This window comes from Rhinatrema bivittatum, chromosome 10 (genome assembly GCF_901001135.1).
Source record: "Rhinatrema bivittatum chromosome 10, aRhiBiv1.1, whole genome shotgun sequence".
Taxonomy (NCBI): domain Eukaryota; kingdom Metazoa; phylum Chordata; class Amphibia; order Gymnophiona; family Rhinatrematidae; genus Rhinatrema; species Rhinatrema bivittatum.
The window spans coordinates 126,749,949-126,771,190 of NC_042624.1; the positions used below are offsets into that span (position 1 = coordinate 126,749,949).

The window sequence follows — 21,242 nt, forward strand, 5'->3', positions numbered from 1 at the left end:
ACTGGGAGCAATCCTATGTTACAAACTATGCTATGATCCACAATCATGGTGCAAGAATCTATCTGAATCTGTCACATTGCGTATGTAACCAACGCACAATTAAGCTCTGGAATTTGTTGCCAGAGGATGTGGTTAGTGCAGTTAGTGTAGCTGGGTTCAAAAAAGGTTTGGATTAGTTCTTGGAGGAGAAGTCCATTAATGGCTATTAATCAAGTTTACTTAGGGAATATTTATTTTATTTATTTAACACTTTTTTATACCGACCTTCATAGTGATAACCATATTGGATCGGTTTACATAGAACAAGGATAACTGAAGCAATAAATAAAGTGAATAACAATAGAGGAGAATAAGGTAAAGTTACATTTAACAAGGAGTAGAAACTTGGAAGCTAAATATAGCTGGAAGAAAAAAGGCAGGAAGTATTGTAACATAATAATAATAATAATAAAGGATGTGGGTTAAAGCTTAAGGTGCTTTAACCTAAAAGTGCCAGAGTCCATCTTTCGAGCGGATAGCAATCCATTCATCTGGGAGGGGATAAATTCGTCTCGGTGGGAATAAAGGTGACTAGAGATTGTCTGGAGGGTCAGCAAAGGCTTGATGAAATAGCCACGTTTTGAGTTTTTTTCTGAACGTTGAGAGACAGGGTTCTAATCTTAGGCCTGTGGGAATGTTATTCCAGATAGAAGGTCCTGTTATTGAAAAAGCTCGGACTTTGGTCGAGGAAAGGCGTGTGGCTTTAGTTGGGGGAAAATTCAGAGTACCTTTAAGAATATCTCTAATTGGTCTATTGGAGGAGTGTAATTTGAAGGGGATTTCGAGGTCGAGTTGGAGTTGATGATGAATGAATTTGTGAATTAGGGTAATTGATTTATAAAGTATTCTAAAATTCACTGGAAGCCAATGTAGAGTTTTAAGGATGGGAGAAATGTGATCTCCACGGCTGGTGTTGGTCAATAATCTTGCCGCAGCGTTTTGAATCATCTGCAGTGGTTTGGTAGTAGATTTGGGGAGGCCAAGGAAAAGGGCACTGCAGTAATCTATCTTGGCAAATAGCAACGCTTGGAGAACTGTTCTGAAATCTTGGAAAAATAGTAATGGTTTCAAACGTTTTAGAACTAGCCACTGCTATTAATTGCATCAGTAGCATGGGATCTTCTTAGTGTTTGGGTAATTGCCAGGTTCTTGTGGCCTGGTTTGGCCTCTGTTGGAAACAGGATGCTGGGCTTGATGGACCCTTGGTCTGACCCAGCATGGCAATTTCTTATGTTCTTATGTAACAATGAACTTCAGTAAATCCAACAAATAATAGTGAGGATTTGAGTGAACTCTTCATTAATAAAGTCATTGACCATAATTGATGCAAATGAACTGGAGTTTTTTTGAACATCTTTCTACAATTATGTACAATTTGTTTCACTATGTGTCCAGCCTTTCACTTTGTTATGGTTCTTTTGTAATGCACAATTAATGATTGCATCGTATGAGTTCAGCCAATTACTGCGTCGTGATTTTAATATGTTGTAAAAGAATATGGAGGGGGTTTCTTTATAGTGAGTTTATGTCTATTTAGATGCATTTTATATGAGAGTTCTAATAGAACAATAATAAATTTGGATTTACTGTATCTTTTGGCATTTTGATATTTAGTATTTTCAAACAGTATAGTGGTTTCCTAGTTTTAATAGTATACTCTGAGAACTAGTTTGTCCAAAAGTAAGGATCAGCAAATAAAGTAGGAATCCTTCTACAGATACTGTGGGCCACTACTTCTGCAGAAGACTCTGGCCCTTATAAATTTGTACCCAGAAAACAAATCGGAAGCCGATCCATTTAGCTGTGTAGCAGAAAAAGAAGCGAAGATCGGTGTATATACAAAAGCCCTTTATTGAAATTTGCCTTAGGGAAAAGATTTAGAGAAGGTGGTGTTACTTCAGTTCCAGATGTATGTAGATGACTTGGCCTATTTAGACATCAGTCAGGATTTAGGAAGTCCCATCAATCTGACACGGTCTTCCTAGCAATCACTGACAGATTTGGACAAAGGCATAGATTCAATCTTACTCTGTTTTTTGGGATCTGCCAGGTACTTCCTAGAGACAGAGACTGGCTAGTGTCAGAGAAAGCATGCTGGGCTCAATGGACCCAACATGGCACATATTATGGGCCTGACCCAACATGTTCTTATATACTTGTACTGTTAGCTCTCAGTGCAGCTTTTGATAACGTCAACTACTCCATCTTATTGTGGCTGTTATCAAGCATGGGAGTGTGACCTAGCTCTGCAAAAGATGAGTTCATAAAGCACAATGTGTTAAACTGGGGATCAGGTAATTGAAATGCAGCCTCTTAGATAAAGAGTTCTTTTGGAGCTCTCTATGATCCCTTTATTATTTAACATATATTTCTGCCTGCTGATATTAAAGCATTGTTTTTTGTGCATTTATATTTTGCTATAGATATTGTTTTCTTTTCCTTAAAAAACAAAACAAAACAGAATTGTGGCTGTGGTGTTAATCAACTTGGATACATGGAATTAATGATCCAAAAACAAGTTGTAAGTGAGACCTTTCCAGTAGACCAACTTAATACATCTGTGATCAGCTTTCAAAAGTAATCCCATGTTCATCAGGTCAGGGAAGATGCAGTGCAGTTCCACTGGGTTTAAATAGTACAGAGTCTTCTAAGTCTTAGGCCAGGGGTGGCGAACTCCAGTCCTCGAGGGCCAAGTTTTCAGGATAATCACAATGAATATGCATGAGATAGTTTTGCATACATTGGAGGCAGAGCATGCAGATCTATCTCATGTATATTCATTGTGGATATCCTGAAAACCTGGCCTGTTTGTGGTCCTCGAAGACCGGAGTTTCCCACCTGTGTCTTAGGCTGTGCTGTATCTTCCCTGACCCGATGAAACTTGTCATAGATGTATTAAGTTAGTCCAATAAAAAAGTCTCAACTACAGCTTGTTTGTTGACCCTTTGCTTTTTATTATTCTTATGTTATTTGATGTGATGTTTATGCCACTGTTTCTTACTGCATGTGAATTATGTTGTTTATACAGAGGCCAATATTCAGTAGGCTGTTTAGAGAACAAGTTATCTGGCAGACAGGGTCATTCATCAAATCGTGTTAGGGCCCGCAATAACGCCATAACATGTTATTTATCACAGTCGGGCCAATTCAGTAAAATGCACAATAAAGCTCTGGAATTTGTTGCCAGAGGATGTGGTTAGTGCAGTTAGTGTAGCTGGGTTCAAAAAAGGTTTGGATAAGTTCTTGGAGGAGAAGTCCATTAATGGCTATTAATCAAGTATACTTAGGGAATAGCCACTGCTATTAATTGCATCAGTAGCATGGGATCCTCTTAGTGTTTGGGTAATTGACAGGTTCTTGTGGCCTGGTTTGGCCTCTGTTGGAAATAGGATGCTGGGCTTGATGGACCCTTGGTCTGACCCAGCATGGCAATTTCTTATGTTCTCTGTTTCCTGTCTTTTAACCAGTTTGTAATCCACTAAAGAACATTGCCACCTATATCCCATGACTTTTTACTTTTCCTAGAAGTCTCTCATGAGGAACTTTGTCAAATGTCTTCTGAAAATCCAAATACACTACATCTACCGGTTCACCTTTATCTACATGTTTAACGACTCATTCAAAAAGCAGATTTGTGAGGCAAGACTTGCCTTGGGTAAAGCCATGCTGACTTTGTTCCATTAAACCATGTCTTTCTATATGTTCTGTGATTTTGATATTTAGAATACTTTGCACTATTTTTCCTGGCACTGAAGTCAGGCTCACTGGTCTGCAGTTTCCTGGATCGCCCTGTATTAAATATTGGGGTTACATTAGCCACCCTCCAGTCTTCAGGTACAATGGATAATTTTAATGATAGGTTACAAATTTTTAATAATAGATCTGAAATTTCATTTCTGAGATCCTTCAGAACCCTGGGGTGTATTCCATCCGGTCCAGGTGATATACTACTCTTCAGTTTGTCAATCAGGCCTACCACATCTTCTTGGTTCAGTCCATCTGAATCATTACCTATGAAAACCTTCTCCGGAACGGGAATCTCCCCAATATCCTCTTCAGTAACCACTGAAGCAAAGAAATCGTTTAATCATTTAAATCTACAAGCTCCAATGGTTCTTCACTGTTTGGAAAAATTACATTCCTTCATGGATCTCCACTGATGGATTATCCAACAAGCTGAAGCCTCTAGCCAGGATTTAAATCTAGACTATAAGCTTAACCTAAGGAAACAATTTTGGATTTTCACCGCTAATACTGTTGGTCCCTCATGGGTTAAATGCAGCAATTGACTGGTGTTCATTAACTTGATTTTTGGTGGAAAAACACTTCAATGAGGTCTGTATGGCAACTGATGACATCATGTTGTAGTTCTATGAGTCAATAGAAAATTTCCTAAATAAATTAGTTGGCAATAAAATGGATTGCTTCCGGGGATTGGGTTAGAACCTATGGTTGTAAAAACGTGTCAACAAAAAACAAAAACAAAAATCTTCGGAAAGAACAATGGATCTTCCTGTGGATTCACCAATGTTTTATGGATCTTAGGAAGAGTATATAGCACTGGAGTTTTAGGGGAATTAACCTTCAAAAACTGATGCTCTCGATGTAATTCAAGACCTTGTCAGAGCATATTACAAAATGGAATCAATATATAGTTTCAAATCATACATCTGGTCCTCTTCCAAAACAACATAAAACCAAAGGATTTCATCTTTATATGCCACTGCATCCATCACAACTACCACACCACTCTTGTCAGCAGCCTTCACTATGTCATCGCAATGTAATTCTTGTAAGGTAACATACTCATTAGGAGAAATATTGTGTTTGAATGTTAGTGATTGCTTGGTCAGGTTATCTATGTCATGGCAAACCAATTCATAAAACATGTGGATAACCAGATTTACTGGTCCTTGAGGGTCCCATTTAGATGTTGGAACCACAATAGAACCATCTTTATGGGTTGATGGCATAGTAGAAAAAAATGTCGTCAACCCATAAAGATGGTTCTATTGTGGTTCCAATGTAAGTTTCTTAGAAACCTATAAAAATACAACTCAACATCAAAAAGATTCATCTTATTGGAAAATACAAAAAATAAACCCTTATTCAACACACTCACGTGCCACTGACAATACCTTGGCAGAAAGATAAACTACCACTGATTGCACTGCTGTGACCGTATCCAAGGACGTTGATATGATCCTGGATTGTCCATCCCCAATCTATTCTTCGGGAAAGTAGGAAAGTCCCCTTCGTTGGTCTGAAATCATACTCTTTGCAATTGGATTAAAAAAGGCTCATGTTGTTCTATTAGGATATCCTGTTTATCACCAGATGCTTCAGAAGAAGAAGATAAAGAGTCAAATGGAATCTTTGATGAACATCTATGTACCTAACACCTGTATCCATGGATAAACTGATCCCCGCCTGTAGTTGGCTTCATTTCTCAAAAACGTTTTGTGCTTGTTCTTTTTAAGTTCTTCGATAAATGTCGCCATGTTCAACTGGAAATCCTTCAACACAACGTCAAAGGTATCTGCTACCATGTGTAGATGTAAAGAAGTTAATACATCATCAATCTTACTCTTGATTAAATTACCTGTTAATCTAGCATGCTCAATAATTAAAAACATCAAATCAAACCACATTTATTTAAATTATTATTCCATTTCTGTACAAAACTAGTATCATCCGCATGTAATCTCTGTTCTTTAAACACATGTAAACCAAGTAGGACCAATGTAGACAACTATTTTTGATTGGCTATGCCCTTTAAGGAGGAGGTTCTCATACACAATTTGCTGAATGGTGGTTTGTGGGATTTAAATAGTGGTACTTTTTAGAATCTGGTATTGAGCTAGCTGACATTTTTAAACTGTTTTTGATACATAAGAGTAAATATAGCCGTTTGGATTATTGTTACTTTGGTTTATTATGTGTGTGTTATATATTTGCTATATGGCTTTTCGCTATGCATCTTTATCTTTTATTTTTAGATAATGTTAACCCCTGAGGCAGGCGTTTTTACACTGAAACAAGGGCCTATGATGGGCTGGGCTTTTACACACTGAGCACAACTAAGGAGTTACAGAGTACTGGTGGACACTTTTGAGATAGGTTTTGTGATATTTTGAGGATGTGTATGTAACAAGTTAGATAACACATTTTGAACCAGCAAATGAATGAGCTGAGTGTGCTGTTTTCTGACATAATTTGCAGCCCACTGGGGGCAAGAGACGGTAGATTGTATTGAGAAGCACCATAAGAAATGTCTTGATACTGTGTTCATTAATGACTATTTAAAAATTGTTTTTTTTGACATAAATTGTTGAAGTTGTTGTTCAATCTCTTTTTGCTGACATTTACTGTAGCTTAAAATACCCATTTTCAATATCTTGTTCCATGAAAAACAGAAAACCATAATCATTCACAGAAAAATCAGGAAAATTTATACAAGAAATAAATAAAACATGGTTACTTAGTAAAGGACATAGGCATGGGAAAAAGGTACAAACATGGGGCAACAGGAAGGAGAACAACAAAATAAAACGTCGAGGATTAGTGGAGACAAAGGAATAGAGAATCCGAGCAGGAGGCAACAAGTGGAATGGAACTGTACAGCATGTTCTATACCTCTCCTCTTCCCGGGAAGGAAATCTCTCCAGATTCTGCAGGATCTCCTCATCAGAGCGCAAGGAGGAGGCTTGCCCAGGTGATCGGGCAAAAGACACACTGCTGTCTGATGTATACCTGTCGCAGAGGTAAATGTCAAACTGAAACGGAGGACTCTGGCCAAAGAAGTGCACAGGCTCACGTCAATTATATAACTATCTACTGGAACAGTATGTACCATACTAAAGTGTCTAGTAAAAATCAGCGATAGTCATCAAAAAATCAACCGCTAAGCCATCGATGCGTGAATCACAATGTATACCATCGTTATGACTTCATAATAGGCACTACCAGCCTTTAAGCATTCAATTACCTTATGTATGCATGTATAGACATAATGAAACTTTTTATATTTTAATTTTGCAAATAAAACTTACCTTATCCATTGATATCCCCATCTTCCAATGTTCCATTAGTGTCCAGACACGGGTCACATGTGACAAAAATGGATCTCTACTCATCCCAATAATCTCTGCTACACATCCAGTCTCCTTATACCATCCCACAGTTGCGAGCCTTACAACTGATTCGCGCTACGTTTAGACCACAGAGAATACCTATGGAATTCATTAATTGAATGGCAGATGTAGCCTTACAACCAAAGATCTCCCATACTATTTATAGACATGTGAATGCTTCGTTACATTTATGTTTGTAGGACCGTTAAGAATACTGCCTGTATATGTGAAACTATAGCCTGAAAACAATCACTTGCTCCATTTTTGTTTTTTGTAAATTTTCTTATTGCAAATATGTCACTTTCAGTGTATCGTCAAAGCAACCATATGCGAGTCACTCCCAACACAAACAATACAGCGTCCAAAAGAGTACTTATCTCAGTGCTTCATTGATATTTTCTTCAAAATGACCCAAGGTGCCGTCTTTCATCACCATATATTTAAACAAGCTTTCAAACATTTTTTATGATTTTACCTATGTTCAATTATGTAGTCCGTAGATATGGTTTATTTGTTATGTACATCTGTAGTTCCCATTTGATGCTGTTTTATGTCTATTCATTTTATGACTTTTATTTTATTTTAATTAATTTTCTCTTAGGAAAATAATTTTGAACAATGCCTTTACTTCTGGATAAGCTCTCTCATATAATCAAGTTCTAATACTCAAAAACCTCTTATGGGGAAGTTCAGAATTTCCCTAAGTCAAGAAATGTAATTATATATTTTTAAAGCTAAAAATCCTGGCCTACAAATCCGTACAAACCCGGACAAAGTCGCGCGTGCCCCTTAGGCATGCGCGGCTTTGGTGGTGCGCCGCAGAGGCTCGGGTCGAATGCGCACCTCTGGCTCCTCCTACTGGCATCCGAATTCAAGGCAGAAATCTTTAAGCAGGCAATAACTCACACTGCAACAGAAATTGTCCCACACAGTCTGGCTGATGTGACCCAATTAGAAAAGGATTCCAAACCGCCCGGTGAGCTCTCTCGAGTCGCGGGTCTTATGCGCGCCTCTGGCTCCTCCCACTGGCGTCCAAATTCAAGGCAGAAATCTTTAAGCAGGCAATAACTCACACTGCAACAGAAATTGTCCCACACAGTCTGGCTGATGAGACCCAATTAGAAAAGGATTCCAAACCACCCGGTGAGCTCTCTCGGGTCGAGGGTCTTATACACGCCTCTGGCTCCTCCCACTGGCGTCCGAATTCAAGGCAGAAATCTTTAAGCAGGCAATAACTCACACTGCAACAGAAATTGTCCCACACAGTCTGGCTGATGAGACCCAATTAGAAAAGGATTCCAAACCACCCGGTGAGCTCTCTCGGGTCGAGGGTCTTATGCGCGCCTCTGGCTCCTCCCACTGGTGTCCGAATTCAAGGCAGAAATCCTTAAGCAGGCAATAACTCACACTGCAACAGAAATTGTCCCACACAGTCTGGCTGATGTGACCCAATTAGAAAAGGATTTCAAACCGCCCGGTGAGCTCTCTCGGGTCGCGGGTCTTATGCGTGCCTCTGGCTCCTCCCACTGGCACGAATACCTCAAAGCACCCAAAAGGAGAAATCAGCACAAAGAGCGGCACGAATACCTCAAAGCAACCAAAAGGAGAAATCAGCACAAAGAGAGGCACGAATACCTCAAAGCACCCAAAAGGAGAGATCAGCACAGAGAGTGGTGTGAATACCTCAAAGCACCCAAAAGGAGAAATCAGCACAAAGAGTGGCACGAAAGCACCCATGCGAGTTTCTCTAGTTTGCTTCCGAACAGGAGGGATCCCTTGAAGGACATCCTTGTGAGTCTCGATTTGGAAGACGCGTCAGCTGACCAACTTCGGAGCCAGAGTTGCCTCCTGGCTGCCACGGCTGATGACACTCCTCTAGCTGCGGTGCGCACCAGGTCGAAAGCAGCATCCGTGAGGAACGATACAGCTGGTTCCATGGCTTCCCCAGAAGTGTTGCTCCTGGTCTGAGATAGGCAGGCATGTGTCACCATGGCGCCGCAGGCCACTATCTGTAGAGACATAGCAGCGCCGTCAAATGACTGTTTGAGGATGGATTCCAGACGTCTGTCATGAGCATCTTTGAGTGGTGCACCTCCCTCCACTGGGATTGTAAGAACATAAGAAAATGCCATACTGGGTCAAACCAAGGGTCCATCAAGCCCAGCATCCTGTTTCCAACAGTGGCCAATCCAGGCCAAAAGAACCTGGCAAGTACCCAAAAACTAAGTCTAGTCCATGTTACCATTGCTAATGGCAGTGGCTTCGAGACTGCGCAGACCATGGCATTCACTTTTGGGCATGTCAGAAGGTCTTTGGCCGCCGGGTCCAGAGGGTACATGGCTGCCAGGGCCCGTCCTCCTTTGAATGTGGACTCTGGTGCAACCCATTCCAGGTCGATTAGCTGTTGGACGGCTTGTAAGAGAGGGAAATGGCGGCAGGTCTAACAGAGTCCCTCTAGCAGGGTGTTCGTCTTAGATTCCCCCGAGGCACTTGTGCCCGGGATAGCAACGTCCTTGAGGCTGTGGGTGACTAGGTCTGGAAGCTCATCCTTGGTGAAGAAGCACCTCATGGTCCGGTGAGGCTCTGTCCCCGGAAGGAGTTCCCCCTCCTTCAGAGGCTCTGATTCCTCCTCAGAGTTGTCCGTGTCCCCGTAAGTGGGACTTCTGGGCGGTGGATTCACCTCTCTGGGCCTAGAGGGGCCGGGGGCGCAAAGGTCCTCTGGTAAAGGCTGTGGCCGTGTTGCCGGGGGCTCAGTCTGCATGTGAACGAAGGTGTGCAGACCTTTGAAAAATTCTACCCAGGAGATAGACGCTGGGTCCAAGCTAAGAGGCGCTGTGTCCCTGGGGAGTCCCGATTGAGGGGAGGTCCCGTTGTGGTTCGCTAGGTCTTGGGTACTGATTGAGGAGCTAGATCCCAGTCCCGACTGGTGCTGGGCCTGGGCTGGATCCCCCCCAGGGCCTCCTCGCACTGTATGCACAGGGCGTCAGCCTCTTCATGTTGTGCGGCTCTGATGCTGGGCAGAGGCCCTGAGCCTTGAGCTCCTTTTCTGGTGGTGCCATGAGTGTAGATGCATAAAATTTGTTATTCGCTCCGGTGCATCAAAGATGTGCGCGTGGATTGTGTGCGCTCAGGCTGTGTGCGCTGGTGTGCGCACAAGTCGCAGTTATGCGCTCGGCACAGTAAGTGCAGGATACGCTCGTATCTTGTGCACACGGTACTTATGCATGCAAGGTTGTGAGCACAGGTAATTTTGTGCGCACGGCTCGCCTTTGTGCGCACTGATCAAGACGGCGGACAGGGTGGCGAACAGGGCCAAAATGGCAATGGCAACCACGCGGGCAATATGGCGACCCCCTCGGAGGGTCTCCACATGGGAGGACCCTTGGATGTAACCGGGGCCTAGCCCTGCTAGAGCGGATCAACCCGGTGGCACTGGTCCCGGCCAGCGACCTGAGCGACTCCTCGGGCTTCGAAGACCGGAGGCTTTAAGAAGATTTCTACCTTACCTTGTCTCGGCGCTTCCCGGTTTCGTTCCGGGCGGTCTCCGGCTGCGGGAGGAGAGGGCAAATACCTTCACCACCGTGCTCTAGGTTGCACCCGCTGCCTCTCAGCCGCGCCCAAAATTGGGGACTAGGTCCCTGCCGAGGGTTGGCCGCCGGACCGAGGGTCACCTCTGAGGGATCATGGAAATCACCTTGGGAATTCTCAACTGGGGGAGGTACCCAATGGGTATCACCACAGGAGAGCGGGGCTCGTCTGTAGAGGTAAGATTTCGTCTTGTTTTGGGTTTTCTCTGTTAAATTTACTCTAACGCTGTGAGAGCGTGCAGATAGTCCCTAACTGCTATGGAGACGGAAAATACTGATGAGCTGCACTTCCTGCAGGGGTCTATGTACTAGAGCTGACGTCAGATTGAAATCTGATCCGTCTCCAACTGCTATCGGGAGCGCACTATACCCATTGGTCCTGAGTCCATCTGCTACACGCTAGGAAAATTGTGATTTACGTATCAATGGCTTAGCAGTTGGTTTTTTTAAGCTTAAACATCGACACAACTGAGAGACCACGTTGGTGGATGGGGGGGTTCAGCATTGAGGGGCGGGGGGGTCTCTGATGGTTGGCGGAAATCAGCACTGAGGAGGGGGGGATTTAACTCTGATTGATGGGAGAGCTCAGCCTCAGTGGGGAAAGTCTCACTCGCTGGTGGATGGGGGAGTTCAGCATGGGGGGTGTGGGGGTGTTGGGGGGGGGGAATTAATTCACTCTCTGATGGATGGGAGCGTTCAGCACCAAATAGGTCTCTCTCAGTCATCTGTGGTATATTAATATCTAGGGGTTGTTTCATAGATTCATATCATTATTGTATCAGTAAAGCTTGGCCATGTAGGATCTGCCCCTATACCTCATCCTACTCACCTGTTGTGGTGAATGTCAGAGGTCAAAACTTCAATTTCCAAAGGCAAAGTCAGGATATAAATATCAAGGGTGACAGTAAGGTCTTTGAGGTTGATGTTTTGGATGGACTGGTTATTTTCCAAGCAGCCAATGACTTCTCCTGATATAAATGGACAGATAGCAAAGTCAGGGATCAAGGATAACTGGGGCCAGAGAACAGTCAGATAATATCTATCCTTAAACCCAAGCATGTGGACAATGCTGACCCAACCCAAGCCCTCCTCCTCTTAGCTGGGTAGTGGGGAGGGCTGATCCATCCATGCCCTCCTTCCTTTATGGATGGATGTGGGTAACATCGCACCATGCCCTCCTCCTGTTACCCAGGCACTCAGCAGTGCTGCTCCACCCATGCCCTCCTCCTCTCAGCTGGGTAGTGGGGAGGGCTGATCCATCCATTCCCTCCTTCCTTTATGGATGGATGTGGGTAACATCGCACCATGCCCTCCTCCTGTTACCCAGGCACTCAGCAGTGCTGATCCATCCATTCCCTCCTTCCTTTATGGATGGATGTGGGTAACATCGCACTATGCCCTCCTCCTGTTACCCAGGCACTCAGCAGTGCTGCTCCACCCATGCAAGCAGGTAGGCAATGCTGACCCACCCATGCCCTCTTTGCCGTGCTTAGGTAGACAGGCCCCCCCTTCCCTTCCCAGGCAGGTGTGCAATGTTGCCACAGTAATTCCTCCTTTCCTTACCCAGGCAGGTGGGCAGTGTTGAAATAGGCATGGAGCCTTGCATGTTCCTGATGGTCACTGAGCAGATGAGGTGGATGAAGAGTGGTGGCATGTCCCGTTCCAGTGTCTCCTGCTCATTCAAGGAGTCTCCCCCTAGGATGCTAAAGGAGTCATCATCCTGATTGACTGTGCTGGATTCTGAAAGTGAATCCATGTCCTGAAATTCTGGGTCGGACTTCTCCCGGTACTCCACTTCCAGATCTGGGTCACTTTCTGTGGCTATGCAGCACCCAGACACATTCCCTGCACAGAAGCACACGCACTAGCATTAGTACCAGGGCACTATGGCCACAAGTCACACACCACAGTACTAGGGCTGCAAGGCACAGGCTAGCCCCAGGTTATCATGGCCACACTAGGGCTGAAACAGGTTCCAGACCGAGTCTGTCCTCCTCAGGACTATTACCTTCTTCTGCTGCAAGCTCTGCCTCAGACACCTCAAGATCCTCACTCTGCTTCCTGCTCTGCTGTTCCTGCAAGGTCTCATCCTGAAAAAGATCAAAGGCTGTACTGATGAGACAAGATAATATGAATTATACACTTACAGCCAGATGCAGCTTTTAAACTAAACAAGCTTAAGAAACAGCTTAGCTACTTTGCTGATCGTTATGAGATTGCTTAATTATGGAAAAATGTAATGCTTAAGCAGGTCCCAAAACAAGCTGCAGAAAACAGGAAAAAGTGCAAGAGGCATAATGACAGGAAAAGATTTGCCTACTATTACAGGGGGCGAATACTGAATAGTGACATTGGAGAGTAAGTATAAATATCTGGATAAGACCATCTTTATCAGGGACTGTTCTCCTTGTGGTGCATTACAGAAAAACCAGGTTACCCCATTCTCTGGCTCCTTGTTTAATTCCTACCCTGAGCTCTCAGTGGCAGAAGCCCTTACGACACAAACTCCAATCTGAGGATGCACTAGAATGATTTGCTTAGCTTCAGGTCTCCTTCTTGCCAGCTGCTCAGCTTCTCTCTAGATACCAACGTTTCTCCTTTCTCAGTAGAGCTGAGCTAAAGTAAATTCTCCAGTCCACTGACCACCCCTTCACCCTGGAATAACACTGCCAGCACCCTCGCTCCCACTCTCTTCACACACTGCCCTTGTGCCATGCAAATCCTAGAAACACAAAACGTGACAGCAGATAAAGATCTTGTCCGTTCAGACTCATGAATTCCACTACTAGTCTGGGCTTCCACCACCATTTCTGTCACAAAATATTTCCTTATGTTATACTTCAGCCTCTAGGCTTCCTTTCCACTGAGAAATGCTTCCTAAATTGTTTATACCTTTCAATTATTTTAATCTCTACCAGAGCAGCCCTCACCCCAATCTGTCCTGCCTTCTGAAGTGTATAGATTTAAGCCCTTAATTCTTGTAAGGTGATTACGGTGCAATCTGCATCTGCTCGGCCTCCCCAGTAATGCATCTCCTTTTCTTTCTCTGGTGATCGCTCTCTCTCCCTATGGACCCCTAGCATTACTGGCTCTCTCCACTACCCTGTCACACTGACAACTTTCAGCTCATCACATCAAGCAACCAGCAGCACTGAGAGGTAACGATCATTTCTAAATAATGTTCCTTGTGTACAGATAAACTCAACAGAGGTCAAAGTGAACAACCTGCTAAAATAACCAAATTTGGGGATAAAATGCACAGCAGCACAAACTATAAATGGGAGGGAATAAAACAGCAGCTGTAAACACTGCCGTAGAAATGGTGCGCCTTACTGCCCCACACCAGGCTGAAGTGCTATGAGAAGCTTGCACCTGCCAAAAATGTTTCACTAAGTCCAAAGTATCTTTTTATTCTATAATTTGAGAGTCTCCCAAAACCTATTTCAGCCAGTGCGTCCCCGAAACACAGTGATCCTTACATAGGCATTCTTCTGTTGACATGAAATGGTCCTAAATAAGGATTACAAAGCATTTTAGCAATCTAGGTTGGGATGAAATCATGCAGATTGTCTGGTTGAACCTACACTCAGTCCTGTAAATGTCCCCGGCAGGAATGCCTGCAAACGCAAGCGAGTGGGGCATGCTCAGGATTTCTGAAAGGAAGGATATAAATCCACATGCACTCAGTCCTGTAAATGTCCCCGGCAGGAATGCCTATAAGAGCACGCGAGTGGGGCACGCTCAGGATTTCTGAAAGGAAGGATATAAATCCACATGCACTCAGTCCTGTAAATGTCCCCGGCAGGAATGCCTGTAAGAGCACGCGAGTGAGGCACGCTCAGGATTTCTGAAAGGAAGGATATAAATCCACATGCACTCAGTCCTGTAAATGTCCCCGGCAGGAATGCCTGTAAGAGCACGCGAGTGAGGCACGCTCAGGATTTCTGAAAGGAAGGATATACATCCACATGCACTCAGTCCTGTAAATGTCCCCGGCAGGAATGCCTGTAAGAGCACGCGAGTGAGGCACGCTCAGGATTTCTGAAAGGAAGGATATAAATCCACATGCACTCAGTCCTGTAAATGTCCCCGGCAGGAATGCCTGTAAGAGCACGCGAGTGTGGCACGCTCAGGATTTCTGAAAGGAAGGATATAAATCCACATGCACTCAGTCCTGTAAATGTCCCCGGCAGGAATGCCTGTAAGAGCACGCGAGTGGGACACGCTTAGGATTTCTGAAAGGAAGGATATAAATCCACATGCACTCAGTCCTGTAAATGTCCCCGGCAGGAATGCCTGTAAGAGCACGCGAGTGGGACACGCTCAGGATTTCTGAAAGGAAGGATATAAATCCACATGCACTCAGTCCTGTAAATGTCCCCGGCAGGAATGCCTGTAAGAGCACGCGAGTGGGGCATGCTCAGGATTTCTGAAAGGAAGGATATACATCCACATGCACTCTTGTGGGCAGCTGTAACTCTGTGTGCGTTTGCCATGCGGCGTTCATGCACACGTGAATTTATGGCATTAATTCTGGCTACAGGGAAAATGTCCCCTCAGACGTTAGTCTTTGAACTGAGGGTAAATTCCAGCTATACCTTGTAGATTAAGCCTTAATATCCCAAAGTCTCAGCCCTCTTCAGATGAGAATGAAATAAATCTCAGGTGAAACACTGCTGAAGCCCCCAGCAAGACTGGCTTTTTGCAAGAAAAGAAAATGCAACGAAAAGGCTCTCATGGATTAAGCTTGAAAGAATTTGATTAACCTTGGGCTGACCTTCATTTTCAATGCAGTACAGGGTGAACGCTTAGCACTGCCTTTTCTGTGCTGAAATTTGGAAGCTAACCCTTCCCCTCCCTCTAGGGACATCCACTTTTCACGCAGTTGACACTCTTGCTGATATTGCTCGTGCCTGCCTCTCTCTTGGTTCAGCGCCTTCCTGCATTGATGTCGCTCTTATCCCTCTATGACTTGGGAGTTCAGGCCACTCTCTGTGCTGATTTCTCCTTTTGGGTGCTTTGAGGTATTCGTGCCGCTCTTTGCGCTGATTTCTTCTTTTGGGTGCTTTGAGGTATCCGTGCCACTCTCTGTGCTGATTTCTCCTTTTGGGTGCTTTGAGGTATCCGTGCCACTCTCTGTGCTGATTTCTCCTTTTGGGTGCTTTGAGGTATCCGTGCCACTCTCTGTGCTGATTTCTTCTTTTGGGTGCTTTGAGGTATCCGTGCCACTCTCTGTGCTGATTTCTTCTTTTGGGTGCTTTGAGGTATCCGTGCCACTCTCTGTGCTGATTTCTCCTTTGGGTGCTTTGAGGTATTCGTGCCACTCTTTGTGCTGATTTCTCCTTTTGGGTGCTTTGAGGTATTCGTGCCGCTCTCTGTGCTGATTTCTCCTTTTGGGTGCTTTGAGGTATTCGTGCCGCTCTCTGTGCTGATTTCTCCTTTTGGGTGCTTTGAGGTATTCGTGCCGCTCTCTGTGCTGATTTCTCCTTTTGGGTGCTTTGAGGTATTCGTGCCGCTCTTTGTGCTGATTTCTCCTTTTGGGTGCTTTGAGGTATCCGTGCCACTCTTTGTGCTGATTTCTCCTTTTGGGTGCTTTGAGGTATTCGTGCCGCTCTCTGTGCTGATTTCTCCTTTTGGGTGCTTTGAGGTATTCGTGCCACTCTTTGTGCTGATTTCTCCTTTTGGGTGCTTTGAGGTATTCGTGCCACTCTTTGTGCTGATTTCTTCTTTTGGGTGCTTTGAGGTATCCGTGCCACTCTTTGTGCTGATTTCTTCTTTTGGGTGCTTTGAGGTATCCGTGCCACTCTTTGTGCTGATTTCTTCTTTTGGGTGCTTTGAGGTATTCGTGCCACTCTTTGTGCTGATTTCTCCTTTTGGGTGCTTTGAGGTATCCGTGCCACTCTTTGTGCTGATTTCTTCTTTTGGGTGCTTTGAGGTATCCGTGCCACTCTTTGTGCTGATTTCTCCTTTTGGGTGCTTTGAGGTATCCGTGCCACTCTTTGTGCTGATTTCTTCTTTTGGGTGCTTTGAGGTATCCGTGCCACTCTTTGTGCTGATTTCTTCTTTTGGGTGCTTTGAGGTATCCGTGCCACTCTTTGTGCTGATTTCTCCTTTTGGGTGCTTTGAGGTATCCGTGCCACTCTTTGTGCTGATTTCTCCTTTTGGGTGCTTTGAGGTATTCGTGCCGCTCTTTGTGCTGATTTCTCCTTTTGGGTACTTTGAGGTATTTGTGCCATTCTTATTGTTCATTCTGCTTTGCCCCATCATAGTGCCTGGAGCTATTCATGCCACTGTTAGTGCCACTTTCTCCCACTTTTAGTGTCTTCAAGGGTTGCTATTTCTGCTAATGATGTCTGTTTGCAAGTTTCATTAAACTTGAAAGAAAACCCCAATGTTAAGAGTGCAAAATGGGATGCATTGCTTCCCCCATTGACTTTAATGGAAACAAATGAAATGACATAAAATAAACAAATGAATTTGTGAGGTGAAAGAAATTAAAATGTCAAATGAATGAAAATATCCGTGTGTAAACACCAATCTGAGCCCGGCCATGTGTTTTGACTAGAGATCTAGGTTTCTTATGAGCTGTGGGCACTTCTGTAGAGCCATGGAGCAGAGAAAATGAAGATGTCTGAACTGAAAGCCATAGAATTTCTTCTTGCGTGAACGGAGGAGATCAATGGACAAACAATGCAAAGAGCATAAACAAAGTCTGCTAGCTGCTCATTCTCTCCAATGAGCATAAGCTGTCTAGATATTCCCACATTTTTTCTATTAAGTATTGTACAATTGTTTTTTTATCCCTTGATCACCTTCAGTCAAGCACTGACCTGTAATCAAGAATTTTTCTGCAACCCTTGAAAAAACAGAAATTATAAAAATGGTCTTTAGGGGAAATTTCTTAAACTTTGAATATTTTTCTCTACCCAAAAGTCTCAAATTATTTATGTTCCTTTTTTGCTGAAGCCCTCCCCTTTGAAACTTTTTTCCACATTTAGACCCATGTGCACAAAAGATGTTTTGTTCTTTTAGTTCAAACAATAGCGTATCTCCACACGGGACACGACCAAACAATACCAAAAACAACCTAGCACGCATGACTGGAATCGATCTCTTCTGCTCAATACACCAACAAAAATGTGTGCTTAAACCAAACACAAACATTAAGGATGGAAGGCCAGTTCTGCTTAAGTTGACTTGCTGGAGGAGAAGCCATCTTAATCCCTGAGGAAGACAGGTTTTGAAACGTAGCCACGTTGGGTTCCTATGTATTACAGCATTGTTAACATATTAGACGGTGGTGGTTCATCAGAGCTAAGTGCTTTAAATGCAAATTTAAAAAATGTTTGTTTTTAAATTTGCTTCTTTGCATCAAATTCTTGAACTGAACAAGTAGATAAGGTGGTGTTGATTAAATCTTTGGCATCTTACCCTCTTTTGGTCTGGCGTCAGCCATGTATGAAATTACAACCTTCAACATTTTTTTGTTTGGTTTAAGCAAACAGTTTTGTTGGTGTATTGAGCAGAAGAGATATATTCCAATTGGGAGCGGTTGGTTGTTTTTGGTATTGTTCTTTTAGTTTGCATGACTGAGTATGGGGTGGATAGACATCTAGTGGCTTTGAAGTTTGACTGGGAGCTAGGTTTAGCATCTCATGTTTCCTTGAAAATTGCCTTTGGAGTCTACACTCGCTCTTTATATCTTCTGGAGAGATGGCATCAGAGCATTAAGCCAAGTAAATCACTGCCTTCACTAGGGTTGCCACCTGGTACCATGATGTAAGGTTTTACTGTCTTGTATGAGGGAGCTGTACTTCTGATTGTGCTATTGATTTACCCAAGGAAATCAGAATGAGTCTGCATAGAATGGGGTAAAACCAGAACTGGAATGACGAATATCCATTCTGAACCACTCCTCTCTGTAGCTCCATCTTCTAATGACATGAGCAAGCCGGTAAAGGCTGCGCTTCTTCTGACTCATCACTTTAATACTAGACTTCAGAATTTTCCTCGGATGGAAGAGACTCCACTGAGAGGGACACTTCCTCTTTCCTGCTTCTCTATCAAATTGCATTTGGACAGAGGCTTAATCCAGTGACTGTGGCATCACCCAAATACATTTCAATCTTGACCACCACACATGAGATAACCATTATCAAGTAACAGGGAGCTTACCTCTTTCTTCCAGGATGGAGGGCAATAAAAAAAATAATGTGGATTGGAGGGCACAGTCTTGAAATGCAGACTGCCAATTTCCAGAAATTTATCCTAGAGGAAAAGAATGGGAAGAGCAGTAATGAAGGAGAGATTGCAGCAGCAGGCAGTCGCAGCCCCCATTACTAGACCCCTCTTCCACCAGCCTCTGCCATTCCCAGTTCAGTTCTTTACCTACACCCAGGTAAACAGACCTAATGCTGCAGCTCTGGAGAAAGGGTCAGAAATGTTCAGTGCCCCATACTGGCTCAGCAAGGTCTATGCCCCTATACATCAATTCTCTGTTCTCTCACCAAACCTCCAAAGTCTCCACCCAACCACTCAAAATATACTGATCCACTCAGCCCCTCCCCTCCTATAAACAAAGGGAGAGGCAAAACAATTGCAAAACACCATTAATTTGTGGAGGCAGAAATAAATGGAAATACAGGAAGAGCGTAGCAGGAAGAAAGTAAAACTTGCAGATGATGGGGGTTAAGGAAGATCAGAAAATTGTGCGGGGGAGGGTGGAGAATGGAGGAGCAGAGCATGGGGTAAGGTGGAATAAGGTGAGGAGCAGAGCGTGGGGTAAGGTGAGGAGAGGAGCAGAGAATGGGGTAAGGTGGAATAAGGTGAGGGGAGGAGCAGAGCATGGGGTAAGGTGGAATAAGGTGAGGAGAGGAGCAGAGAATGGGGTAAGGTGGAATAAGGTGAGGAGCAGAGCGTGGGGTAAGGTGAGGAGAGGAGCAGAGAATGGGGTAAGGTGGAATAAGGTGAGGGGAGGAGCAGAGCATGGAGTAAGGTGGAATAAGGTGAGGAGCAGAGCATGGAGTAAGGTGGAATAAGGTGAGGAGAGGAGCAAAGCATGGGGTAAGGTGGAAAAGGTGAGGAGAGGAGCAGAGCATGGGGTAAGGTGGAATAAGGTGAGGGGAGGAGCAGAGCATGGGGTAAGGTGGAATAAGGTGAGGAGCAGAGTGTGGGGTAAGGTGGAGTAAGGTGAGGAGAGAAGCAGAACATGGGGTAAGGTGGAATAAGGTGAGGGGAGGAGCAGAGCATGGGGTAAGGTGGAATAAGGTGAGGAGGGAGAAGCAGAGCATGGGGTGAGGAGAGGAGCAGAGCATGGGGTAAGGTGGAATAAGGTGAGGAGGGAGAAGCAGAGCATGGGGTGAGGAGAGGAGCAGAGCATGGGGTAAGGTGGAATAAGGTGAGGGGAGGAGCAGAGCTTGGGGTAAGGTGGAATAAGGTGAGGAGGGAGAAGCAGAGCATGGGGTGAGGAGAGGAGCAGAGCATGGGGTAAGGTGGAATAAGGTGAGGAGGGAGAAGCAGAGCATGGGGTGAGGAGAGGAGCAGAACATGGGGTAAGGTGGAATAAAGTGAGGAGAGAGGAGCAGTGCATGGAGTGAGGAGAGGAGCAGAGCATGGGGGTAAAGTGGAATAAGGCGCCTGTAAAAAAGAGAAAGAGAAAACGTGGCTGTAGGTGGATCCCAACCTGTCAGCAGATGAAATGAAGAGGGCGGCCCCGGGCTGCTGGCAGATTCCAACTAGAGCTGGAGTCGCCTGGGGGTTAAGACTGAGAGGGAGCATATTTGTGTATGTATAAGAAAGAGAAGAGGAAGTTTGTGCACCTCACTCTCACTATTCCACAACAATTTCACGGGACTGGAAATCAAAAGTTCCCAGGTATGGGGAGAGTGTGAATTTTTAAAGTCATTTTTAGTTTTATTTTTCAGGTGTTATTTAATGTGTCTGCTGTTTTGAAATATTTTATTGGTGTTTGGGACATTTAAAAAAACTATGTACATTTTTAATTATTCGATCTTTTATATGTCATCTGTTTTTGAAATATTATGATTTTACCATTATGCTTATGAATGTATTATATTTATTGATTTTATTGTTTGATGATTGTGGAATGGTGATAGTTCTAGTTTCTTATTGTTGCACTGCATAGAGGGTCTGGCTTCTTATGGTTGCTAGTTCAGGTTTTGTCATGTTTGTATTTCTGCTTTATGTTGCTCTATTTTGCATTTGATGAGGGTCTGTTTATGTTCTTCATGTGTGACTGAGGCGAGGTATCCTCCTAATAGGAAGTATTTTAGGGCTTTCGGAGGGTCAGGCCCATACACAATAGGCCTAATACCATATCGGTTCCAAGTGTTTTTGCATCACAGCAGTGCATGTAAATATAATGTAAGTGATATTTTTCCTGTAAAATATTGTGATAGATACATAACTCCTAACTGTGTATGTGGAGCAGGGTGGGGGGGGGGGGGGGGTTGTGCAAGGCTAT

The 21,242-nt window shown here is 44.1% G+C and overlaps 1 protein-coding gene across 4 annotated transcripts in view; it reads right to left on the reverse strand.

Annotated features, from left to right (window-relative positions):
- Window positions 1-21,242, reverse strand: part of SZT2 (SZT2 subunit of KICSTOR complex) — a 446,100-nt gene that overhangs the window by 265,911 nt on the left and 158,947 nt on the right. For all 4 annotated transcript variants that reach the window (XM_029618788.1, XM_029618789.1, XM_029618790.1 and 1 more), the window contains exons 30-34: window positions 18,935-19,027; window positions 12,768-12,849; window positions 12,323-12,604; window positions 11,589-11,727; window positions 6,676-6,792 (exon numbers count right to left, since the gene is read on the reverse strand). In XM_029618788.1, the coding sequence (XP_029474648.1) occupies window positions 6,676-6,792; window positions 11,589-11,727; window positions 12,323-12,604; window positions 12,768-12,849; window positions 18,935-19,027 (713 nt within the window). The remainder of the gene's footprint in view (window positions 1-6,675; window positions 6,793-11,588; window positions 11,728-12,322; window positions 12,605-12,767; window positions 12,850-18,934; window positions 19,028-21,242) is intronic.